The sequence below is a fragment of the Nothoprocta perdicaria genome, unplaced genomic scaffold (genome assembly GCF_003342845.1).
Source record: "Nothoprocta perdicaria isolate Ctin4 unplaced genomic scaffold, notPer1 scaffold_58, whole genome shotgun sequence".
Taxonomy (NCBI): Eukaryota; Metazoa; Chordata; class Aves; order Tinamiformes; family Tinamidae; genus Nothoprocta; species Nothoprocta perdicaria.
The window spans coordinates 2419842-2446148 of NW_020455843.1; the positions used below are offsets into that span (position 1 = coordinate 2419842).

The window sequence follows — 26307 nt, forward strand, 5'->3', positions numbered from 1 at the left end:
TGGGCATTATAGAGTTGAAGTTTATGTAAACCAAACCTGTGTCATTAAAATTGCACTAATTGCCTTTACCCTGCTGTGAGTTAGGAATCTTGTAYGCAAGAGCCTGGATTGTACAAGCAAAAGTTCTTGCCCAGAAAAAGGACTTACTAAACGAGGGAATGATGATGAATTCGGGTTAATAAAGGACTTCACACCCCAAATAAACCAGAACCTTAAGGTTTGGGGCGGATGTGACAGAAGCAAATTGGAACTTGAACGGAGATTATTTAAAAAAAATTGATCAACAGTTTGTAGCAGTGCTGCTCAGTTCCTTTAGAATTGCTTTTTTCTTTTCTTTTTTTTTCTTTTTTTCCCTTAGAAAATACACTTCAGCTAGGCTACCAACTGTGCGTTATGTTTTCCTGGAAGTCAGGCTGGTTCCTCTGCTGYGGCGAATTGTTTTGATGTTCCCTGGTAAACCTTGATGGAGCCTGGCCGGCTTCAGCGATCGCTCCTCCTTTGTCGGGCTGCCCCTGGAGCTTCTCTTCGATGCTCACAGGGCTGTTTTTGCCCCTCACTTCAGCCGTGCGGGTTGTCGGGGTTTGGGCAACGTCGAGACCATTAGCCCGGGGTAGGACTGAGTATTTGCAAGAGCAACTTGCCCGAGATGGGGAGGATTCATTCTGCAGTCCTGTGCAGTGGGGAGGAGGGGGCTGTTAGGGGTCTTTTTCCGTGGCAAAGTCAGATGCTTCATAATCCYTGAGCTTTATTTGCTTCTGCTCTGCGTGGCCAGGCGTGAGGCAGACGAGGTATCGCTGTCAACCCTGGCGAAGGATGTGAGATGGGGTTTTTCGAGGCACTTGCAGCTAAATAATCTTTCTTTCCAAGAAGCAGGCCAAGATCCAATAAATGGCTTTGTGAACAGATGGGGAAGGCGTAGCACAACTGTGAGATCTGTTTAATAAGCAGCCGTTTCGGCGCCCGCCGTCTGGGTGGGCAGCGTCTCAGGTGCGGACGTGGAGCAGAGGGGGCTGCCTGAAGGGGACCTGATGAAGTGGCCTTGTTCCACCATAATGCTTCTGCACACAATAAAGGCTCTGCAGTGCTCTAAAGTGCTCTGTTTTTAAGGAAAAAAACCCGATTGTCAGATAATTAAGACTGGAATTATAGTGGTTTGGAGGAAGAGACCGAGGTCTTGATAATGCGCACAGTGATAGTAGCACTCGACCACAGAAATTGGYCCTTCAAAAACAATGCTGCTTTGAAGAAGAGGCTCCTACGGGATAGAGATCCTCCTCATTCCCCCAGTGTGAATGGATTTGTGGAATTTGCAGTAGTCGAGGTGCAGGAGGAGGTTCAGGCTTGTGCCGCAGCTCGGCAGAGCGGGTCTAACTGAGGTCATGCAGCCAACGGTGGCATCTTCCTGAGTCATTGAGGTGGGGCTGGAAATCAAGATCTAGGAAGATACCCATCTGTATTTGCGGTATTTTCTGATTGAATTTAATTGCTGGACAAACTTGATCAGGCCGGAAGAGGCAAGAACTTCAGGTGAATCCAGAGTGAGGTTCAAATACACTGTCTGTGTTCAGATGTTCTTGCAAGGTAACCTCTAACCTAGGGCTTTGAGGKAGGGGTGAAACACCTGTATCTTTGGGGGTCCTGAACCTGGGATCTGGTTTTGTGGTGCTGCTGACATTCCAGGAAATGGCAGAGGAGCAGGACACCAACTTTGCCTTCATTATTTCTAGTGCTGGCGTGCTGAGGTTGGGCAGTTTGATGCTGCATCAAACAACTTGCCCGTGGGTTCAGTTCTTTTATCTATTATTATAACTTTGTGTCCTCGGTAAGAAAGAAAACAAATCTCTTTGGTAGAGAGGAGCTGAAGTGCATTGCCAGGAAATGCCTTTGAAATTCCTCTCCTTCCCCAACAGAAGGGGTTCTCAGGCAAGTGAAACTTCCAAGGAGAAAGTGGAGCACCACAAGGAGCTCTGGGRATGGTCCTGCTTCCTTAAGGAGATGATGCTTCTCGAGACCAGCGCTGATGCTGAAAGCAGCTGACAGCTGCAGCAGGGCGATGGCAGCGGCACCAGCCAGCCAGAAAGGGACAACTTGGGTGACACTCATTTTCTGTGACAGCCGAAGAGCAAGAGCTGGGTCCAGGTGTCAGTGGGAGATCAGTGGAGCCGCGTGTGGCCGTTGAAGGGRGGCTGTGCTTGAAAACACCTGGTTTCTACCTTGTCAGGTGAAGGCGTTTAGCACCAGAGCTCATCTTTTGTGCTTTCTTATATCTCTTAGGCTGTAGACATTCACTCCATCTTCTTTGGAGCCCAGAAGCTTGTCGGGTGGAAGCACATCTTTCAAGAGCAAATCGGGATTAAGGAGGCTTGTGAGCATCCTTCCTGCACGTTGTGGCTTAGGAGAGCTGCAGCGATAGGTTTCCCCTGATAATATTTCCCTGCCTGTCCTCTACCAGGCCGTGCTGGGATTTTCAGTCTCTGCCCTTATCTCCGATCAGCAGCCAGGAAATCGCTCTCTGTATTTTTACATATCTCGCACCGAAGGGCAAAGCTAATCTGTCCTTTGAAGAAAGCCTGTTTCCCATATCAAATTAACTGTGTCAGTCACTTTTTTTWAAATTTTTTTTGGAAGCAAGAGAGTTCTTTAGCATCAATTCAGCTGTGCCACCGAGAGCGTGATGAGAATAGCAGCTATTAAATGGAGAGCGTGACTGACACGTCATTTGGACCTCTTTGCTGGGGAGAAATCAGCTGCATGACACACAGGGACCCTGAAGGAGCCGGCTTTCTCCGAGGAACCCTGAGGAACACGATGCAGAGGGTGGTCCTGCAAGCCCTGGTGTAGCCAAGGCCATCAATGAGTGGGTCAAGACACTCAGCTTACACAGACACCATCCAGAAGCTCTAGCCCTACAGTAGGTGCAACCACAGAGTAGAGCCACCCTGACACTGGGTGCAGAAAATGCGTGATGCTTCATGGAGGACTACCTGGAAAAATCATCAGGGGAGCAAGCAGTGATCTTGCCCTCTTACCTGCAGGGTCAAGGTGATTGGATTTGGTAGTCCTGGTACTATGGTTGCAGCAGCAACTTTTKTGTGAGTTTGCTCATCTCACAGATCAACAGAATGGTTGAGGTTGGAAGSGACCTCTAGGGATCATCCAGTCCAACCCCTGCTCCAGCAGGGACACCCTGAGTATGGGGCACCCGGAGGCATCCAGGTGGGTTGGGGAGATCTCCAGAGCAGGAGCCTCCCCGGGCAGCTGGGCCAGGGCTCTGCACTCTCACAGTGCAGAAGTTCTTCCTCACATGGAGATGGAGCTGCCTGGGGTTCAACTTGTCCCCACTGCCCCTTGTCCTGTCACTGGCCACCACCATCCTGGTTTGGTCCAAACCCACCCTCCCCACATTCTCCAGGGTGGTTCTGCTGTTACCTCGGTTGCACTGGGGGCTTGGGACACGTACAGCATTGGTTGGATTCTCCATAGACATAGTGTTTAGTCTGGTACCTGTTGCTGCATACATTAAATCCTTATTCAGCCTGGTTTTCCAGGAGCATTTTTGCCTTTCTCTGTGTGAGACCTGATATGTAATTAATGTCTCTTTTCTACCTGCTACCAATGATTTTTTTCCTCACCTGTGGTGAGACATCGAGTTGACAGAAGAGGGGACTTGACTGTTACAAGTTAGAAACTCAGGRAATAGTTGCAAAGATTTGGTTGATGTGTTTCTGCATCCTCTATGTGTCTCATCACTATTCCATGTCTGTAAATTGGAGTATTTGCTTATGGCACACTGTAAAAGGAAAACCCTGCATGCCAAGACTGCATTTTTTGAGAAGATGGACAAAGCTGAATTGTTAATTGGTCTAGGATAAAATGCCGTTGTTCTGCCAATAGCCTCTAAGAGCCCTTTCTTTATTGGATGTAAATTTGAATTTAATAGAAACAAGGGCTTTTAATTGTGGTATTCTTGAGGCAGCGCAGCAGCACTTGGGGAAGAGAAGGAAAACTTATTGTTTGCATCAGGCTCTAGTTTCAGTAACCTCAAAATCGGGRTGAGGAGCCAGCTCTTGTCGCTGATGAGGAGGATGCTGGTGCGTGCTCTGGCGTGGAGGCTTTGTCATGAAAAGTAATTTGGGGATCTCCGACCATTTTGAGATCCGCTGATGGTATCTTGGAGAGGTTGAGGCTTGATGTGCAGCACGAGCTGAATCAATCTGCTTGCCTTTCCTGGAGAAAAGGAAAACTCTGTCTTCTAGTGCCTACTTCTCCCCGTGAAAATGTTATATTGATCAACTCACTGTCACCCTGCCCTTCACCTTTAATTTTGCTGTTTTTTAGAAATAAGGACCTCAACATGATTTACTTCAAAGTTATAAGGTGCTCTTGAGTTTTGGACTATCCTGCACTTAATTATTAGCAAGAAGGCTATTAGACTGGATAACAGATTTGAGCCTTTGCCTGGTTATGTAGCTCGTGTCCTTGTAGGAACTTGGGCAGTGTATATTAATTTCTACTTGAAAAATACATTTCTAATATTAATTGCTATYGACTATTCCACTGTTAATTGCTATTTTCTTATGTTGCTGTTAAACCCACGTGTGTTTAGCTGAGTTGCTTTGGTGCTCAGGACTTGCTTTTCCCCTGTGCTCTCCCAGGAGATGCCTCCGCTTGGCAGCCGAGGTTTTTGCATTAGCATCCTGCTTTTTGGGGGGCTGCCAGAATCACAGAGCAGTGTCTAAAGACAACAGAATCCTCTCATTTAAAATACTTCTTTGTAGCAGGCTCTTCTTTTTGCAAAACCGCAGTCCTTTTCATTGCTTCCCCTTGGTCTTCACCTTACAACAAGGTGACGTGCAGAGCGCTTGCAGTTGGAGCCCTTTGGATTCATTCCCTGACTTTACCTCTGTGTTTTCCATTTGATTCCTAAATGTTGGAGTAAACCAATAGAAAACCAGTGAAAAAATTACATTAGCAACAAGTACCAACGCTGCCCTCTGCTAAGGCTCAAAACGAGCCTAAGTAGCTCGTACACGAACCTACCTCTGTGCTTCAAAATCCTAGCTATGCAGACAGACACTTGCAATGCACTTCTTTGTTTTACCCTGGTAATTTTAAGTCCCGGCTGCAGCCCTGGCCCCGTGCAGCTTGAGATGTGGCTTCACATGCGAGTTCCCCCATTGTGTGTTTGTGCAGCGCACACAGAACCGAGGCGACCTTGGGTTTTGTTTTCGCTGCGGAGCGGGAGCTGCGCGGACGTCGCCTCCTCGGCAGCCCCTCTTCAGCAGAGAGCTGCTGTCCACGCTACCCTCTCTGCAGGCAAACACGGGAAGCAGGAGCCTTCCAAGCCTTGCAGCCCTCGGCTTAGGATCTGAGCTTTAAAATTGCGATGGGAGAATAACCAGGAGCTGGGAGAAATGGGAGAAAATGCCACGCTGCCCTTCGGACCCGCTCGTTCTAGTGCAGTAGCCAGGAGACCTTGGATCCCGATCCCTGCATAGCTGCAGGGTTGTCCTGGTGCGCATGGTGCATATAACCTGGGTGCTGCCCCCGGCTCCTGGGGTGCTTTGCATGATCATCCCATCACATTCGGAGCCTTTTCCCATGGACAAACCCAGAATGTTGTCCCAGAGCTGTCATCAGGCCCCCCACCAAGGCAGAGCACGATGCTGCCTGTACCGTGCAAGGAGGCTTAAATTGCTGGGGAAAGGGGTTGCCTGCTCGGCTAGCTCGCCCCAGGAGCTCCCTTGAGCTCTCTTAACTGAMCTTAAAACTGAAATTTCAGCATCCATCTGTCTTTTTTGTGCTGAGTTTTGGTTTCCGTCCGTCCTGCAGCATGTCTTTGTGGGAGAGGGCTTTATAAAGCAATGCATGTCTGATAAGGTGCTGCCTGTTCCAGGTGGGAGACACGAGAAGCACTCTCCTCCAGCTTTATTTACACGTACTTGAATTTTATTATTTTATTTTATTTTATTTTATTTTATTTTATTTTATTTTATTTTATTTTATTTTATTTTATTTTACTTTATTTTACTTTATTTTACTTTATTTTACTTTATTTTACTTTATTTTACTTTATTTTACTTTACTTTATTTTATTTTATTTTATTTTATTTTATTTTATTTTATTTTATTTTATTTTATTTTATTTTATTTTATTTTATTTTATTTTATTTTATTTTATNATGATTTTAGTAATTGCTTCCAGAGAAAAGCAGTTTTCAGAGTCAAGGCTGCTGGAGAACTAGACCACCCAACAAGCCCCAAGGGTTGTTTGGAGCTTCAGGGCTTGCTCGGGCTCCAGGATCTGTTTACTCCTGGTTGCAAGTGACAAAGAGCTAATCCAGTTTGCTTCCTAGATAAGGATTCCTTTTCCATAGATGATACTTCCCAAAGGCCAGATTTTTAAACAGAAGGGCTGGATGCTGTTGCCCGCAATCTGGAATTTGCACCTGCTTTTGCAAATACAGATAAGTGAGTTGATTTTTCAATGTAGAAGCCTTAAAAATCAATGGAAGTTACAAGTGTTTCCTGTGCTCCTGAAAATTGGACTTTATTTTTCCTATCACTTGCTTAAATATTGGTCTCCTGCACAACTCCAGTCATGGAGTTTTAAAAATCTTAGGCTAGATTTCTGAGGTTGGAAAGTTTAGTGATAAATCGATATGGAGGAAGTTAGGCTATTAAATGTGTTCATTTAAAGCTTGGATCAGAAGTAAGCCTTGTGAGAAGTTAACCTTAGTCTGTGCAAAATASTCCAGGAGACTGTTTAGACTCAGTCAAAATAGCTCTAAAAATCAGATAAGAGCATTAAAGAGAGGAAAAGCTGTAACAAAACGTTCCAAAATGCTGTTATTTTGGGGACTTGTGGTTTTGCTTCCTTCTCTTTTCTGCCAAATTTGATTTCCACAAATGTTTTTATTTTGCTAAAATTTTTTTGAAGTTGGGCAGTTGASTTAGGCCAGGAGGGTTGGATTTGCCTGGCTGCCAGTGGAGGGATTTATGACCTTGCTGGGAATCCTGGTTTGGGTGCAAGCATTTGCTCTGCACGAGGTGGTGTTTGAGCACCTTCAAATGCTGCTTGTGTTCAAAATTGTCCTTTCCAGTTTCTACTGCAACTTAACTTGTTAAAACCAGTTTGGAGCGGTTTAGAGCATTTTGGTGCATATGAGCCAAGAAATTCCAGCTGGAGATGCAAAGCCAGGTTTTTGCATGTCTTTCTTTGCCAGTCCTTCCAAGACTGGTTTGTAGAGCTCCTCACGCTACCCTACTGGTTGTAACACCAGAAAATTTCCTTTGTGGCATGGAAAAATTTCCTTTCCTTTGTAGTTGGRCAACTTTTCCAACTACAGTTTCCTTTGTAGCATGACAAAAAGCTAAGCCTAATTCTGACCCAGTATCAGTGCCGTGTTTCACATGGTCCTGGAGKGAACCAAATGTGGGGCTTTTCCGAGGTGAGAACGGATGTGGATGAAGGGGAGAATTAAAACAGGTCATGGATCAGATGCCCAGTGTGACTCCATGGATTTGCTGCAAGGAGAAGGGGATGGTGTGAGGGTGGGAGCACGCGACCAAAGTTGAGGGATGTGTGGAACTCCCATGTTCTGAGGTCTTGGTTTATGCAGGATTTATATGCAGAGAAATTAGGGTCTGTCTTTGCAGTGGAAGATCACAGAAATCAGTCCTCTGCCTGGTCTGTAAACAGGTCATAAGGGAGTTGGAAGAGTCATAGGATGGGTGAGAGKTTGCACCATGGTCTTGGTCTGAAGTTCTTCCCTCAAGAACAGTGTAGTTTGTGTTAATACAAAGTTTAGAAATAATTGCAGCTTTCGACTAACAACTTTTTCTGACYGGGTGGCCAGTCTGATATCACTCTGGGTGGAAGAAGCTCTTTTTCCTTCTTGTGGAAAAGCTCTCTCTCTTCTTCTCCATCCTGGAGATGAAGGCCATCAACCTCATCGAGAAGGCATCACTCCCAGCTGTCCTGCTCTAAGGACAGTCATCAAAAAACTTAGGAAAAGAGTATAAAAGCAGAATGCCAATGGCCTCCTCATTTGTTTTGCATCGTTTTCGGTTTGTTTGTAAGGGCTGTTCAGCATATGAAAAATCTCATGATGGGTCTCCTAAATTCAGGATGTTCTTTATGAGCCTTTCATATTATTAAAGACTAATGCTTGTTTTTATTTATTTACAGACTCACTGAACCTTCGGGCTACGTAACGGATGGTCCTGGAAATTACAAATACAAAACAAAATGCACCTGGCTGCTAGAAGGAAGGTGAGTGTAACAAACATCTAGATTTTCTTTTTGATAGCGGTGTTTATTGTAGCTTTTAGGTGAGGTTTAAATCCAGTGAATATTTTTAATTCTCCTCATGGCTTTTTTTTTGTTACTGTTGTTGAAACTTGATAGGTCAGCACACACTTACCCTTGATAAATGAGGATTTTTGTACAAGTAAGCCCTGCAAGCTAACCTCTCCATTTGAGGTCTGCTTGTATATATATGTAACATGCTTCACATTGAAACTTTGCATGGAAAATCAGAATAAAGAAGTAAATAAAATATATATTAACTCCTATCATAATTGGCTGTTCAGATACTTGAGCCTTACTTTATATTGAACTTGTTTGAGTTGTAAGAGTAGAAGGAAACTAAGTCTGTGCAATCAATCTGGAGGTCTTTACAATCTTGTATGGTCAGTTATGGTGCTGTGAACAGTGTTGTGTTAAGTCATATTCTGTACTGCTGCTTGAACCAGGAGCAAGTTGGCTGAAAACATGCATTGAAATCTCATAAGCCGAGGTCGCTCAGCATCTTGGAAGATCAGAAATTATAAAAAGTTCAAGGTAGCTTCATCTTTAGTCTTCTCTCTGTATTTGAGAGATAGCAGGGGTGGAAGCATCTTGGAAGATCAGAAATTATAAGAAGTTCAAGGTAGCTTCATCTTTAGTCTTCCCTCTGTATTTGAGAGATAGCAGGGGTGGGGATGGAAGGTATTTGCTTGGTCTGCTTCAGGTGTTTATTTTGGATGAGTAACTAAATGCCTAAGCTCCCGAGATACTCCAGGATGAGGGCTAGGCCCTTCTAGAGAGCCATTCGGAACACGAAATTGGAAGCCAAGAGCTCACCATTAACTATAAAAGGCATGCATGTTTTTAATATAATTAAGATCAAAGTTAAATGTCTTAAGTGGCTACACCTCTTAGCTATTGTATATAGTAAAAATATAGCTGCAGCTCTTTTGGAATTATAAATAATTAGGAAATGTTATAAAAGGGATATTCCGAGAGACAAACCAGCTGCAGCAAGTGCAGTACAGGCAATGTCAACCCTAGGATTTTTTTTGCCCCCTAAAGGCTAATTTGACTGTTTTTATCTGAATTGAAGTGTGTCCCACAAGACCCTGGTACTGTCACCATAACTTCTCCAATCCTGGGAGACTTTGCAGACAAATAGCAGTTTACAGGGCTTGAACTGAGATCTTTCTTGCTCTGAGGACCTGTAGAAAAATATTCCCTCTTTAATCAGAAGCAGGCATTTTAGTAGGTCTCCTCTACCTGCTCCTGGTTGGCAGTGCCCTGCTGTCAGGGGCTGGTGGTGAGCAGGAAGGAGACACTTCAGTGCTTCCAATCAGCACGATTACGCACCCCGTGCCAACACTCAACACCCTTTGGCAAGTGCGAAATTCCCAGAGGGATCTGTCCTCGGAAAACAGCCCCTGCCAGGCTGTTCCGTTCTGCTGGGCGCCGTGGCGCTGGCGTGCCAGTGCGTGGAGGGCTTTTGGGGTGAGCAGGGAAAGGTGCCACCCAAAAGCACAGCTCAAACTGCTTGATTCGGTGCAGATGCTTGTGAGCCCCACGCTCATTTCTAGGCCCTTCCAGCACTTTTGTGATGCTTCTTGGCCACTATGTGCACTGTGTCCCCGTCTCAGGGGTGTCCTGTCCTGCCCAGAGCCTGGGACGAGGCAGGTCCAGCAGCCTCGGGTCTGCTGGAGGCAGAGCATGCCCTTTATGTCTTCCTTTCTGCAAACGAATGCTGTTAATGAGTTGTTAGGTGTAGCATAAATAATCTCTTTCTTTCTACTTATTGTCTAAAGTTTGTATTGATTAAGGGTTCCTCTCGTCTCTACAGCTCTCAGGCAGTTAGAGTAGAAGCAGAAACCCCACAATTTAATAAACTTTTACATTTTGAACCTTTTTCTTCAAGTAAGACACTACCCTGGAATAGCACCTGCCTCTCCTTTCTCCAAAAGGTCAACAAAGATGAGGATACCCATCGAGAAAAAACGATTCTTCTGCAGAATAGCTCCCTTAAGCATTCTCCTTCCGTAGGAAGGAAGGACTGTGCGGCAGGCTGACGTTTTATTAATTTATTTGATTAGGACGAGCAAGGATTTCAGCTGAGCCTCGGGGCAGCGGTGTTGAAGAGATCCTAGTGATGTGCGTTGACCTTTCATCAGCTGCAGCCGTGGGTAGGAGAAGGCAGCAGCTCCRTAGGTTGAGCTGGTCTCGTAACCCAGGCTCCACGCTCGAAATCAGGGGTGTTTCACCCCTCCTGAGGTTTAACAGCCCCTCTCTTTAGATGAAGCTCTGCATGGCAGCAGTACAGCTAACAGCACGGCAACGTCTGGTAAATGAACACTAGCCGGTTKTGCTACCAGAACTGCTGCTTCTATCCCTTCATCGAGGAAATAAAACCTTTTTTTTCACTGGTACATCAGTGCTTCTGGTGGCCTTGTGCAGAGGTTAGGTGAACAGATGAATACTCCGCTCAGTTTGCTTGTTGAGGGCCTTAGTGAGTGACCAGGGGAGACRTTTCTGGACTGGTGCAGTCAGTGTCGGGGCATTTTGGGACATGCTGCACCTGGGAGGAAGGTGACAGATCTCCCTTGAGGAAGTTCTGTTCTTCCATCCTCAGTTGGTGCCCACAGAGGGAACCAAGCAAGCTGGCTAGCATTTGTAAAGCGTAAAGGGCCAATAGTACAGATAGTCAGCCTAAATCATCAAAGACCTTCCTTTCAACAGAAATTAAAAGCCCAGGGCCTTTTGTTCAGCAGAAGATGAGTTGCCTCTGTATTCTCTTGGCCTGCATCTCCCAGCTCCCAAAGGGTGTGGATGAGACTCAGAACCTCTTTAGCTACAAGGGTTTAGTGACCCTTGCAGGGTATTTCTGAAGGTTTCCASTTCTCAGCAGCTTTCTTCAGCAGAGTCCTGTGGTACTGCACAAGTTACAGAGTGATGAAGAGGAGGCTTTCTGCCTTTCCAAGGAAATAATCTCAGACCGTCATGTCRACTTGCAGAAAATCTCTTGAATGAGGAAAAAGGGGCTTGGTTAGTTCCATGCTGACGGTTGTGATCCTTCAAGTGCCTCGTCCGTGCGGATTTTCCCTGCCCCCTCTTCAGTTTCTGCCGGTGKTGGTGGGGGAAGACTTAGGGACACGCTTTTATTTCTGACCAAAAAAAGAATCTATTCCTTAATGCCGGTGGAATGAGCACACCACAAAAGAAAGCACTTTAGACGTCAATGCAGTTCCTCGAGCAACCCAGCTTCTTGCTGAACGGGGAGCTCCAGCCCRGAGGACTTTGTCAGATGGATTCTGCCGCGCGGGTTGAGTGGCTAATTACAAATGTTTTCTTCTTTCCAGCCCAAACACAATCCTGAGGCTTCGGTTCAATCACTTTGCTACAGAATGCAGTTGGGACCATTTATACGTGTACGATGGAGACTCGATTTATGCTCCCCTGCTAGCAGCTTTTAGGTAAGTTCCACTCGGTAAGAACCTAGCTGAGTGCATTGATGCTTTTTTATCCGGCAGCCTGAAATTGTGCTTGGCTTTTAGCAGTATAAATATGTTCCAGTAATCTAAATATATAATGCTGCCAGTGCAGCACATCGTGGTGTCCTCTTGTGCAGTCAGCAGCAGCATAAACAATTAGTGATTCGTTTCTGCTTTTGCAGTGAACAGATCRTGTTACTCTAGTGTCGCAGGCAAGCATTATGTTTTCATGCCCAAATCCTAATTGTTTTAAGCACAAAAAATTATCATCGTGCRGTTGAGCTTGAAGCATTTCAGTATGCAAGCTCCTTCTAATGCAGAAAACTGCCCGTTTTTACCACATCAGAATATGACAGTCATTTAGCATGTATTATGTCCCCGTTGACACAAGGCAAGAAGCCAGACAATCAACATCGCAGCCATATAGCTTTTGTAGAACTATATATATCCTCGCATACCTTGAAGTTTAATGTTTTAAAGCTCTTGGAACAYGTTCAGAAGCAACAGCGACGGTTGTAAAAATACGTGTAGATAGAACTGTTCTTCTAACGGATGATTGCTACGCGGTTCGTCTGTCTGGGGCAAGAGACTGATCCATGGCTAATGGTTAACAGGTGATATTCCAAGAGGAGACCTAAATTTAAYGTGTGCATTTACATACTTCTTGCAGAGTCAAGCAGTACCTTGTGTTTTCAGTTCTTTTAGCTGGAAAGAAAAAAAAAATCCTGAGTTGTATGTATGAAAAAGCAGTATCCCCACTGGACTCTGCTTGTTCCAAGTGGCCGATTAACTATTTTTATACTTAACCTTTTGTGCTGCTGCTTGCTCTCCAATTTTAGAGTGAAATTCTAAAAATGCTTCATGCTTTTGAAAGTCCTTTTAGCACCTGAGAGAAAGGAACAAGATCACTGTAGCAGCAAAAAGCGGAGCGAAAAAGTAAAGAGTGTGCATTGTTTTATTTATTTTTATTTTTGAAGCAGAAGTGGAGCTGTTTTGTAGTGAGGGAATGCTTCCTGGAAACAGGCAACCCCGGGTCAAAGCAGGACACACAACGAGGATGTCATCTTATTCTCTCATCCCATTTGAAGTATARAAACCTCCTGCTTTTCAGATGGCCTCTAAGCACTCCCCTGGCATCACGCACTGAGCTGATGTCTGCACAGAGGAAGAAACGTTATCTCGTCTCAGTGTTTTGCACTAATCGAGCTAATTTTTAATACGCTCTTGAAAAGATGAAGTGATCACGGTTTGTGCCTGCGGTTTCCTCTGCATTTTCCAAAAATTACGAGCCTTTAAAAACTGAGGTTATAAGTAGTTCACAGCATTAACAATTATAGTTCAGGCTTTAAAATCATCTGTAAATCACTAGGAAGTCTGTGCCAGAGTACAAGCAAGCACGAGCTTATTACTGTAACATTTTTGAAGTAGGAAAAAAAAATCAATTATTTTTATAATTGCTTCTTTAGATGACATTTGAATTTCATCTTCATTAGTACTGAGCTGTGTTGTTCAGTAAACCAAGTTCAGGAAACAACAGATGCTTCTAATTTTGGTGAAGGCTGAATAAAACATCTGTTGAAAAATACCTCTTTCTGAGGGAGAAAAAAACAAAAATCCYGGGAATTTTTCAAGAGCAGTGCCTGTATTTGCTTTCTCTTCTTAGCTTGTGTTAAGTTTCGGTGCTTACCCTAAGCTGCTTTTGCTCTTCACTAGTTCTGCAGCGTGCCAGAAGCTTTGCAAGGCTGAGCTTTGCACGCTGGGACGCTGTGAACTTTCAGAGCGGGCTGGTAACCGCTGTGACTTCCACCCGAGCTTCTCCTAAGCTCAGCTCTTGCTGCCTCCCTGCCTTGTTACAGCGCCTGTCTGAGCCTCCACTTCCTTCACTGCTCTCACTGTGTTTTTGGGGCCTTCTGATGTCAGTAGCTCTGTTCAAAAGATTAATTTTAGGATAATCTTGGGAGTTCTCAAAATCAGTATAAGGAGGAATTTAAACAGGGTTTACCCATTTTAACTGCAATACAAAAATATTTGCATTATACAATGCAAATATTTGCATAGTGCAAGTATCTGCATAAACTTTTTACCAAATCCTTGGATTTAGTGCCCTGGAGCAGGCCAGTCTTGTGCAGTATCTTTCTTTTTCTTTCCATTAAGCAAGCTTAAAAATGCCTTTGTTTGCATTGTGATCAGCCATGAGATAGAAGAACTTCCAGAGGCAACAGAAATCCAGTGCTTTTATCTGAAAAGGATCAAGCAAAAATCTGAAGAAATTTTTAGGCACGATGCTGTTATGTCTGCAGCATTGGGTAGACTTGCTGTCTGTGGTGGTGGCAACTGGAAACGATGGTGGTAATGATCATGTCCCCAGCTTCTTGTTCCATATTAACCTGTTTCCTGCAATGYGTGTGCACAAACACTTGCTTTCTTCTCGTTTATCCTAAATGTCCTTCCTGGAGTCATCTGCAAGGCCTGCATTTGCCCCTCCAGGTCCACCTGCCCTACTCTGCTGGGAGCAAAACCATCAGCTGATGAGAGCAAGGTTGTTGCTAACGAGGCTTAATTATAATAGGGCAGCACACGAAATGTGTTGAGGGGAGGCAGTTTGTATCCTGAGAGTGTCCGGGGGCCCTAATCAGCTTAGGGCTGATGTGCAGAAAAAGAGGAATGAACAGACCTGGCTTCCCAAGCACGTCTAAGCAGAGAGCAAGGCCTGGTGTGCGTGGCCTGTGTGAAACAGACAGCAGGGGCTGTTTTGGGCTGAAATTTTAGCATTCAAGGCACTGTGTGTGCCCCTCTCCTGTATGTCACTAGGCTCCCTGGGTTTCATCTGCTCTTTCATCTGGTTTCCATCTAGCTCCRGTGGAGCTAGCGCTCAGCACGTCCTCATCCAGCCCTCTCAAATCATGTTTTACTCCTCCTGCTTCCCGGGAGATTGCACGGCCCATGTCGTGCTCCAGCCCCATGTTGAACACAGTCGCAATGTGTATTTTTATGCATACACCCATTTTACAGAGCAACCCGGCTTGCGTTTGTCCTAGCAACCTGTCCTCTGCAGCGTTCATTTTTGTGCTGTATTTGTCTTCCCAAGCAATGATTTCATGTTGCTTTCGGTGTGCTGATTTCATTTTTTTTTTTTTTGAAGAACAAACAAAACCACAAAGCAAACAGGAAAAGAGCTAACTCGTATAAGGCGAGGAGTAAATGCTCTGGGGATTTTTGCTAGAAATGCACCTGCGAAATGAGGGTTTCTTGTTTGTGTTTATTCCTTTAGGCTGCCCGTGAGCCACGTGGTCCTTGCATGCAGAGCAATTGATTAATCCAACTGTCTTTCTGGTTAGAAAAATAAATAAATAAAGTCCGATTTCAGAGAGATCTGTAAATGCATTACATCCGAATGGCTCTATTCACTAACCCTATAATCCCCTCTGAAAATGTCAAATCAATTTGACAAGATGGACGAAAAAGACTTTCTATTTTAGGGAGTTTGAAAAGATAAAGCCTCTGAGTTACATTGAAGCCTACAAATGAGGTGTAAAACAAAAACTTTCTTTGCTCTTATGGCCTTTTGGTCCTCTTAAAGGATTTCTAATAGACTCAAGAATGCGAGTTTTATTTTTTTCCCCACAAACTCGAACATCCTCTCCAAGTTTCACAGGCCTCAAATAATAACAACCTTCCTTAAGCTTTAAAAAAGAAAAAATAAATGCTTTGGCGCCTTGGCAGCTAGCTGTCTCTCCTGGGCTAGCTGATTAAAACCATTTTTATTSTTAAAAATGAAACTTATTGTGGAAAAAGAAGCACTTCCCTTCTGAAACCTCATTCACTTTTCTCTTGAAACGCRACTTTTTCGGCCAGGCCCACCGCGTGAGGGGGCCATGAAGATGGTGCCTTGGGAGACGCAGGYTGAAATGTGGCTCTGATTTCTCCTGATTCCGCTGCTCGGGAAGCAGGGGGATTGTGCAGGAGGATTTTGGGGGCACGTCCTGCTGATCCTGAGGGCTGTGCGTGGGCGGCCTTGCCGCCGTGCCGCTCTCGTTGGTCATATTGTCGCGTGAGGGTCCTCGCTTTCCTTGAAGAAAATAAATTTGAAGCAAGTCTCCCCCYCTCCCTTTTTATTTTGTATTGGCATTGATCTATTTTTTTAAAATCGTCTGTAATTTCCTTGCATGTTTATTTTTCCCCTCATAGCTGTGAATTTGGCTAATGTGCCAAGGCTGGTTTTAGTAAGAAGCTGTGTTGCATTGCTTGCTTATGTGTCCACCTGCCCCAAAGTATCTTAATTTTAAGCCTGCAAAGAGTGTTTTCCCATTGCATTTGGATAGGCTGGAAAGGCAGACTTGCTCCTAACGTTGTTTTCACCCTGACTTGATAACTCCAGTGAAAATCCATAAAAATACAGATGTTTCAGGGCAAAACAGGGGCTTTCTGGGCAGCTTTGAAGCATGGTGTGGTTGACCAGCATAGGAGAGTGGGTGTATTTATTTGCTTTGGAGTAGCGATGATTGGGAAATGTTTTGAAATCTTTGGAAAAAACATAGGAAGGGTGTGTTGGGAAACACTGACTGGCCTGAGCTTAATCTTAGAGAGCTTCGAGATCCTAGGTGCCTAGTTCARTATTGCTCATGCTCTGCCTTTTGGGAGCTGTTTCATAGAAAATGCCCCAATTCTATTTTCTTTTTAGCGAAACTGCGCTTTAATGCGTGTTATCCAATCCCTGGCTTTCAAGTTACTTGTGTTTCATTCTGTCCATTGCTTCCTGCAAGGGGAAATTAGTTTATTATCCCTCACTTGGATGTCATCAGGGTTATTTTAAAGTTTTACAGGCAAAACCGTATCCTCTTTAGCGTGTTTGCATTTGAGCCATTAGGGGACTATTGGCCTCACTTGCTTAGCGTTTTTCTCCACGAGTCAATAGCTAAATAAGCAGCATAAAACTGCCCTGATCCTAAAGCTGCTGTTTTTTATACAAATCTGGGCAGCTCTCTGCATGCAGCTTGTCTCCAGCAAAGCAGAGCAAGCGGAAGGCAAGGAAAGAAGCAGGGCGCATGTTTCGAGCAATCATCCTGTGCAAGGATCTGCATTCTTTGTAAGCACATCCCCAACATGAGCTTTCCAAGAGCCAACAAATACTTGGCATTTTTTAAGTCATGCTTTTTGTTTTGCCTTTTTTTTTTTTAAGGGAAGGTTATTCGGGAGAGTTTTGTCTCCTTTGCTCCTTTTTTTGCACACTGTTTCCTTCTGCTTGCATTTTCTCCTTCTTTTCCCYCCCACTAGAGTCTCTCAGCTCACTGCCTGTGTAATGCCACCGATCCACGGTGCAAAAAYGAGGCTAAGGAAGAATAACACGGAACAAAGGAACGTTCCCCCGCGTCCCTGAGCGCTCATTTGCCTTCCCTGGAATTATATTCAGATGTCTATTTTCGTGTGGCGGAGACGTACTGTTCTACAGTTTGCATTACAAAGAAAGGCTATAGGAACCAAAATAGCGAAAGAGGAATTTATTAGAATTTCTCCTCTTTGATGTTTTGGTAGGCGGTCTTTGGGGAGGGAGCCTCTTCAGATCAGCGCTCTGAAATTTCGGAGTGAGAGAGGCACCTATTACCTACTGATAAACAGAGAGAGGCAATGAATTTTGCCTTCTGATCCTGTATCCTTGAGATCTAAAAGAAAAAATAATAATTGGGCTTCTCACGGTGAACAAAGAAGTGTTTATTGGACTGCATATCTGCAAATGTTGAGTTGTTTGGCCAAAGCATGGCATGGGGCTGCTGCATTTTTATAGTATGTGGGTAGGAGGGAAACGTACCTTTTATTTGATAGTATAATTTCTTATGTGATAGGTATATAAGAAGTAAGGTATATATACACACACCTCTGTATATAAATAAATAAATATAAATATATATATATATATATATACACACACACACACCCTTTGTATATATAGCCATCAGTCAACATGCAATCTTTCCCAACTTGTACAATTAGCAAAACTTTTCGATGTTGGTCACCAGGCATCTGTACTAAGCTTTGAGCACACCATGGTGTCATATCAAGGGATGGAAAACCTGATGGTGCTAAGAGTGTCACCTACATTGTAGGTGATGTGGGTGGGATGCTGTGGAGAACTGCAAGTGTTTTCCTTGGATGCAGAACATGGCTTCAAGATGCCCTGCTTGTGCTGTGAATGATCTTCAAATGCATTCACTTCTGGTTCTGAAGAGGTCTGTAAAGAGGGAAAGAAGACTCTCCTAACTGGGAGATKATTCTAAGTTATTCCAACTATTATTTTGGTGAACTGTTGTAGAAATCTGATCTGTGTCTGTTTGCAAATATAGAAGATAGTTTTGGCCACCATCYTTGCTTCTCACAACCTTCTACCCACCCAAAATGCAACCAAACAATCAGAAAAGGTACTAGAGTAGAACCTGGAAGGGTGTTGAGAAGCAGTCGGAGCAGATCAACAGCTCTTTTTGGGGGCAGTGGCAATACTATGATCAATATTCTTGGGTTTTCTACACATCTCGGTCAGTAGCTTAGATYGTCGTTTTTGCAGCCAGTTAAGCCAAGCAAAAGGGTTTAATAAGCTAATTCCTTGGGGTTTTGGTTTCACCTTTCCAACAGTRTCTGGTGGATTTCAGCCCTGGGGAATGTGGTTATTTGGGGGTTCTTTGCATGCATGCTCACACTGTTCAAAACATCCTTCAGATATATAAAGAGCTCTGTTGCAGAATATCTGGTAACATTGCTGTACACAAATTATAGCCAACTTATGAAAATTCATTACTTCAGATAAATACCTTGAATTCCAGCAATTCTACCCATACTGAGATGTGCATATTGTGTTTATTAGTGTTGCTTTGCTCCCTACTATTTCATTTTGCACACACATTTCTTCTTTTTCAGTGGTCTTATTGTTCCTGAGAAAGACAGCAATGAAACGGTCCCAGAAGTTGTAGCTACTTCTGGATATGCTCTTCTGCATTTCTTCAGCGATGCTGCCTATAATTTGACAGGCTTCAACATCACATATAAGTAAGTAGCACCATTCCTAAGTGGTTTGGAAAATTAAATGAGTGTTGCAGATTGAGTAAAAGGAGATTGATCTCTTCTCGGTTTTGTCTTGAAGCAAGCTCCTGCTTTTGAAGCATGTAATTATAAGCAGCTACTTGAATTGAGATTTTTATCTTTATTATGCCCATACAACAGCTAATAACTAATGTGCTTGACATTAGCTTCAGTTGTGAATCACAAGTGTGGCTAAACGTTAGCTTAAAAACGCATCATATGATTTATTTCATGCTATCAGATTAGTTTGATCATCTGCAGTCAATAAGAATCGATCTGCTAAGTGCATACATGTGTTCTTATGCATTCTGCAGAGACACTTCTGCATAAAGATGCTTTTATATAAGTGCAGACATTTTCACTTGAGACCCAGTGTTACACCTATTATTGAGATACTCCAAGTGCTGTGTGTGGTTTCTATTTATTTTTATTCTTTTTGTRTGAGACATGGGAAGGGAGGATATGCTTTCTTTCTTCAGTCTTTGGATTCAATTAATTACCTGTTCCCTTTCTAGCTTTTTTTTCTTTTATGTTCCTTGTTTTTTACGTTAAACATTATAGATGGATGCTTTCCAGTTGCTAACGTGGATTTTATGCTTATTGGTGAACTTTTTCAAAATATATACAGATTATTCTCTAGTTCATTGACTACTTCTTCAAAAGGTTAGGTTTTAGAGTGAGAAAGGATGCATAGCAGAGATGGAATTTCTTCCTTCTGATGGTCATAATAGGCTTTGAAATTTATGTTGTGGCAGATGCAGCTTAGGCTTGTGCTATGCTAGAAGGCTTTAGTTTGGGGGTAATTTGCAGTCACCTTTGTTTTAGATACAAGGTCCTCACTGGTGATATTTTTGCAAGACTGAAAGGTTTCCATAAAATGAAGTGATCGGGTTTTAAAAACCGATCTTAAAACGTTTCATATTCCAATCCTTACTGAGCCTTTAAATAAACAGTCGATTCTGTGAAATGTGAGAGCCATCCAAGCACCTCCAGAAGAACAGGTGGAGCTTTTGCAGAATTGCTTGGGACGCAGCAGAAACAGTAGCATCTGCCTTGGAAAACGCGCCTGATACCATGAACGGGGACACCATCTACTGCCAGCTCTCCGTATTGCACTGCAGCAGTCAACACAACCGAGAGAATCCCGTAAAGAAGTGCCCGTCTTCTTAAGCTACTGTGTTTTAATGTTCCTCTGAGCTCAACTTCAAACTTCAATATCGTTTTGGGACGTGTTTCTTCTGCAAGTTCTGGGGTTTAGATTTCCTCTTAACCTTCTTGCAGAGAGTAGATGGAACGATGTACTAGTTTCTTTATAGTTACTAGAGATAGCTACTAGAGACTGAATTCAAAGACAAACAGTTCAGAAATCAGGGTCATGGAGCTGCTGACTCCATCTATTGAAGACTGTGTAATCCTAGTCTTTGAGATATACCAGGTAAAGGAATTTATTCCAGGCAACAACTGGAATTTGAAAAAGAAGAGGGCATCTGCCTTTGCATGCTCACCAAGGAGGTATCTGCCTTTGCCTCAGTCACATTGCAGATGCTGTAGAATCAGAAAGGATTCGAGGGACGTCCGCATGTGCCTTGGGATTCATCTCGAGGCTGTTCATTTGGCAAGCAGATCCCAGAATAGCAGGCACTTGTGCGGAGTTTAAGTATAAACTGCAGACACCGCAAAGGCCTTAGGCGCTGATTAAATTCTTCACTTCCTCTTGGAGGTTTCGAGGCAATTCGTTTGCAGTTACGAATGGTTAAAATTCATATTGATTATTTCTCACAGTTGTAATTTTAACTCGCGAGTCAGCTCTGTAGATGGTGCACAGAACAAATTGGAGCAGATCTGTCCCTTGGGATTCCAGGTGAACGTCTCTCTTCGGGTTTGTATATTAGCAATCCCCCAAACTGCTCTATCAACGTGAGTTCAGCATCGCTCCTGCGTTTGGGAATCAGAGCCACGGTCGGGGGAACTGTTTCATTACTGACAAACCTTCTTTCCCTGATGCCTGCAGTTTCAATACGTGCCCCAACAATTGCTCTGGCCGAGGCGAGTGCAGACTCGACAACAGCAGCAAAGCTCTGCAATGTGAATGTGCCAAACACTGGAAAGGAGAAGCCTGCGATATTCCTTACTGCACGGATGACTGTGGCGCTCCCGAGAGAGGACACTGTGACTTTAATGAGACGAAGGCATGTTTGTGCTCTGCAAACTGGCAAGGTGGGCATTCTGGTAAATAGGGGGATAYCTGCCTTGTGAAGAGGATGCCTTTTCTTGTGTTGGCTCTTGCAGTTACATTAGAAGCGCTCGGGACTGTCTTGCTTGACAAGCATTAGCAATTTGATTAGGGGCAGAGTATGTGATGCCCCTACCTAGTTTCATATCAAACGATGACAGATTGTTGGTACTGCTCTATGCAGCCGCAGAGTTGCTTTCAAAAGAAAGAGCTGTTGTGTTACCAATCTATCAATGCAAACATCAGAATAAAAAATGCAYGAAGCTTTATTCCTATATACTTGCAGCAAAGTTCAGACAAGAAGTGGAACACACAGAATACTTTCGTTGTCTTGTCCAGGAGTGCTAGTGAGAAGTAAACAGGTGACAAAAATGCAATGCTAGAAAGGGAAGAGGGAAAAAAGAGGGAAGAGTAGCMGCTAGAACTTGTATGACCTGAAAAAAACCCAACAAACAACCCCTTTTTTATTCCCAGGTCCTGGCTGTTCCATTCCTGTTCCTGCAAACCACTCATTTTGGACCCGGGAGGAATACTCGCTTCCTAAACTTCCTAGAGCATCTCACAAAACCATAATCCACGACAATAAAATGTGGATTGTTGGAGGCTATGTCTTCAATCATTCTGACTCTCAGAAAGTTTTAGCGTGAGTATAAACATGGATTAACTTAATACAAGCATAGGTACATAGATGTGAGAATMATTTTTAGAAAGTGCTATTCTGTATGCTGTACAATTGTTTGCACAGCATATGAACAGTTTGTGGGGTGGGGAAAAGAGCTGAAAAGAGATGCAGATCTTAAGAAACAAAAAATACAAGATTCAAAGAAGGGTTGAGGTTGGAAAGGACCTCTGGAGATCATCTAGTCCAAACCCTGCTCAAGCAGGGACACCCAGAGCACAGGGCACAGGATTGTGTCCAGATCACTTTTCTATATCTCTAAGGTTGGACACAGTTCCTTTGGGGTAACCTGCTCAGGCACCCAAAGATCCACTAAACTATTTATATATATTATGCAATTCTTATTCTTTACTAGGTTATCTTTAAATTGTATCTGAATTCATATTCAAATAAATTAGTTCTGTTTCTGTGTTATTAGCCCTTTCTTATTTTGTGTCTGTGTCACTTTGTTTGGTTCCTTAATGAAGATCTACTGACTTCTGTGCATGTGGATATTTAAGCATAGAGTAATGCATGGGATACCAAAGAGGGAGTGACACTTAGGATGATGACATTTTTATCATCTGTTGAAGTAATTTAGCACTAACAAGGGTATTGAATAATACTATGTTTCTTTATTGAAATTCATATTGAAAATGTTTTAAGTTACTTATTTGAGCTTACTAATATCCTGGCAGATCTGGCCATAAGTGGATTTCCAGGGATACGTGCGTAGCTGGAATGCGTTATTCCAAGCAAGAGCTGTGTGCTCTGCATCAGAAGTAATAATAGTGGTAGGAGAAGTTAAAGAGGAACAGAAAACACACACGCACAGTCATAAAATAGTTGYTGATTGCCACCACAGTCTTTTCTTTACAAGTCCCTGCCTGATTTTTCAAGAGATACCACGTGGCTTCATTAAAGCTTTTCTCAGAGATGGTTTTATCTCCTGCAACCATAAGCATGGCAAATACAGTTCATCACCGTATCTGAAAAGCATGGGCCATTTTCAGGGCAGAGTTTCTCTCAGGTTTACAGGAAAAGAAATACACTTGATTTGACAAAGATATAATTAAAAAGTTCCTCTTAAATCCTGGCAGTTCTTTCTAAATGGGTTGAATTTGCCTGAGTTTAATATATACCATTTTTATCTTCCTTGGGTGGATAATARGATGCAAGTTGTCATAATTTAGCAGTCAGTTCATTAACTCCTGGTTTTGCATGGGATAAAAAAAAAAAACCCAGGATGCAGCAAATCAATGCATGAGTATTAAATAACAGAATAGACCTGACTGAATAATTTATAAATAATCTGACTTGCGATGCTGAACTCTTGTAGGACCTTGTCAAGTAAAATGATTTCCAACATTCTTAGGAAAGACAAGCAATAATTTTTGTCATTTGAATATGTTTCTCTCTCTCAAAAAAAAAAGCCTGAATTCAATTTTCATTGCACAGGTACGATCTCATTTCTGAAGAGTGGCTTCCACTGAACCAAACTGTCAACGTGGTAGAGATGAGATACGGTCATTCGCTGGCATTACATAAGGTAAATCAGCTTAGGGCATCATCTCTCATCTTATTTCCCCCTTTTCTCCYCCCTACCCTCCTTTCCCTTCCTCAGATCAGTCTTGTTATGGGGGAATCCTGTCTCATTCAAAGGCTTGTCCATGCATATTCTTCTGCATGCATAATTGTACTCAGAAGAATCCTTGGACTGGTGTCCCAGTAAGTCGGTAGTAACTTTGCCAGTGTTTTCCTCCTCTCTCCTTCCCTTTCTTGGGGACTTTAGGGTTGACAGACATCAATGACTACTTCATTTCCTTCTGCCTGCTCTTGTAAGACATGCTTCATAGCTGGAACTTGCTGGATTTGAACTGGCTCCCTAGTTGGTTCCTGTGTAGACAGCGAAAATCTTGGGAGCTCTCAAGACTCCATTTGCAAGGCATTCAAAGTGCCAGGCACACTGGCAGCGCTGGTGGATTTAGGGATTTTTGGACCTTGCTCAGCCTCTGGAGTAGACCCCTGCCTCCATCCTTTCAGCCTCAAAAATGGCAGGTGGATTTGGCTGTCTCTGACCTCAGTCCTCGCTTGCAACCTTGCTGTGGGAGCAGGCCAAGTGAGAGCAGAATGGCAAAACTCCAACAAAACGTCTTGGAGAAGAGAACAGGCATGGGCACATTAGCTCGCTTCAAAAGGAGGGGAGCTGAGCCTTCCCTGACCTTTGTTCTCAGGTTGTTAATTAACTCGTCACAGTGCAGGCCCGTATAAATCATAATTAACAGCGCCTGAAAAGCAGTGTGCATCAGCATTCACAAGCAGCTCGCTTGAAGAAGCTGATAAAGGCAGCAGTTCCTACCTGCAGGGGCTGATTAACCTTCTGCGAGCAGCTCTTCCCAAGATGTGCTCTAGACCGGGCTCGCCGTCAGTGACACAGAGTCGTTCTTAGCATTTCCCCAAGAAGCTTCAATGAGGGTAGAGAGTTTCCCCTTCCAAGGCAGCAGTGAAGCAGGTGCCTCTCCACATGTGTTGGTGGATTTGTGATTGACTTAGATACAGCTGCAGAAATCCACCAAGGAAACTGGAGGGAGCTGAGCTCTTATGGGATGATTAGTAAAGCCGTGCTTGGCTACCGGACAAGCATGGCTTTATTAATCATCCCATAAGATGCTTGGACACCTTGCTTTCCAAAGGTTCCCAATATGTTCATTTAAGAGAAAAAGATTTTAGTGTGCAGACACGAAGACGTTTCCGTGCTATCTCACCAGCTGTCCTGTGCTGTTTGGGATTTGCAAACTTGGCGAGTTGTGGTTGCTGTGACCAAGCAAGGAGACCTGTGCAGTATCCTTCCTTAATTGGAGCACAGTGCTCAAAATGCTTACATAAAAAGTAAAAAAACTGGTAGTTTTCCTGCTGTGCCTGAAGGATTTGAAACCTTCCGTTCGCCCTTCCTTAACAGAGGAACCCTACCCTGTCCATCATGTTGAAGCTGTGCTGCTTTTTGCATGAGAATGGAGGGATGACAGTGAGATGAGGCTGAGCAGTGTACAACTTGCTCCGAGGAGGTGCATCTGCTCCTAAGGATGGGGATCCTGGGCTTTGTTTCATCTTTTTTTCATTCTGAAAGAGTAGGGAGAACTTAGCAGGCTGGGGGAGGCTAAAATTGAGCAATTCCATTCCTTCCATAATTAGCGCTCTCTTAAATACTGAATTTCTGGCCTCATTTTAACTCTGACTTCTTTCAGGACGATATGTACATGTATGGTGGAAAAATAGACGCGACGGGCAACGTGACCAGTCAGCTGTGGGTGTTCCACATTCCCAGCCAGTCCTGGGCTCAGGTGACCCCCAAAGCCAAGGAGCAGTACGCAGTTGTGGGCCACTCGGCGCACATCGTCACCCTGCAGGACGGTAAGGCCGTGATGCTCGTCATCTTCGGCCACTGCCCGCTTTACGGCTACATCAGCAACGTCCAGGAATACAACATTGGTGAGTCGGGGTCCTCCCTACAGCACGACTGAATTTTAGCAGCTGGTTTGAGAGTTATTTGAGGCACAGTCAGGCAGAAGAGCAATGGTAGCCACGTTCTTCAGCTTCTACTTGTRTTTGGAAGTACTTTGTGGAACCTTTTTTGCTCCTTATTTCTGATAATTGTCCACATGCTGATTTTTAGAATCTGGAGATTTCCAGCATTATCACAGAAGGAGGAACCTCTTCAGATAAGGGGAAGTGCCATTGAACTTAACTGCTCTGACACATCTTCTGGAGGCACCTCAATTTCTTAGAGAGGTAGAGAAGATAGTTCAGCACCTAAAATTGGCAATATAAATGTGTTAGTTTATCACAGAAATGGAGAKGGTCTCTGTAGTGTTGACCCATTACCATTGTCCCTTGGTCAACCTCATCCAGAGCATCTTCTGGAGTTTCTAGAGGAGAAAGCCAGGGTGTGTGAAGTGGAGTGATGCATCCCTGGATTTCTTGTTATTTCCCATTGGGAATAACATTTCCCATGGGATACACTTGTRCCCCATCTTCTGTGTCCTGGACACAGTATCTCACGTGGAGCCTGCATAGGGCCAACAACCCCATGCAAAGGAATCCCAATTTGAGAGAGGAGTCTGTCTCCCATGTCCCATCTTTTTCCACATAGGAGAATGTCACAGGAACCCACAGCAAGGATCTCTTTAGCAAGCTCCAGCACAAGAACCTACTAGTGGTTCATTTTGTTGTGCCCATACATGTGAGCTTGCAAGCTATTAAGTTCCTTTGACTTAATAATTTAATTAATCCTGGAGGTGGGAAGCCTATATAGGGTTAAATTCTGGACTTGCTGTGGAATTTGGTATGGATTTGATGTGGAATTTGGAATTTCTGTTTCAGTTGCTGTGAATTTGCGTCTGGAGTGGTTAAAATCAGTGTTCTTTTGAGGAAAGGACCGTTAATTATGTCTTAGGTTTGACATGCAGCTTTTTTCACAATCATACTTGGCTTCACTTGCTAGGTGGCTTTGAACTTGCTAGGTGGCTTTGAACTTGCTAGGTGGCTTGGTGACGGAGGATGCCGAGAAGGCAGA

At 43.8% G+C, this 26307-nt stretch overlaps 1 protein-coding gene across 1 annotated transcript in view; it reads left to right on the forward strand.

The window, feature by feature from the left end:
* The window catches only part of ATRN (attractin), a 140293-nt gene that overhangs the window by 30350 nt on the left and 83636 nt on the right, over positions 1-26307 (forward strand). Inside the window, exons 3-9 of the mRNA XM_026048853.1 lie at positions 8192-8275; positions 11644-11757; positions 18682-18810; positions 20855-21060; positions 21551-21719; positions 23193-23283; positions 24980-25223. Coding sequence (XP_025904638.1) covers positions 8192-8275; positions 11644-11757; positions 18682-18810; positions 20855-21060; positions 21551-21719; positions 23193-23283; positions 24980-25223 — 1037 coding nt within the window. The remainder of the gene's footprint in view (positions 1-8191; positions 8276-11643; positions 11758-18681; positions 18811-20854; positions 21061-21550; positions 21720-23192; positions 23284-24979; positions 25224-26307) is intronic.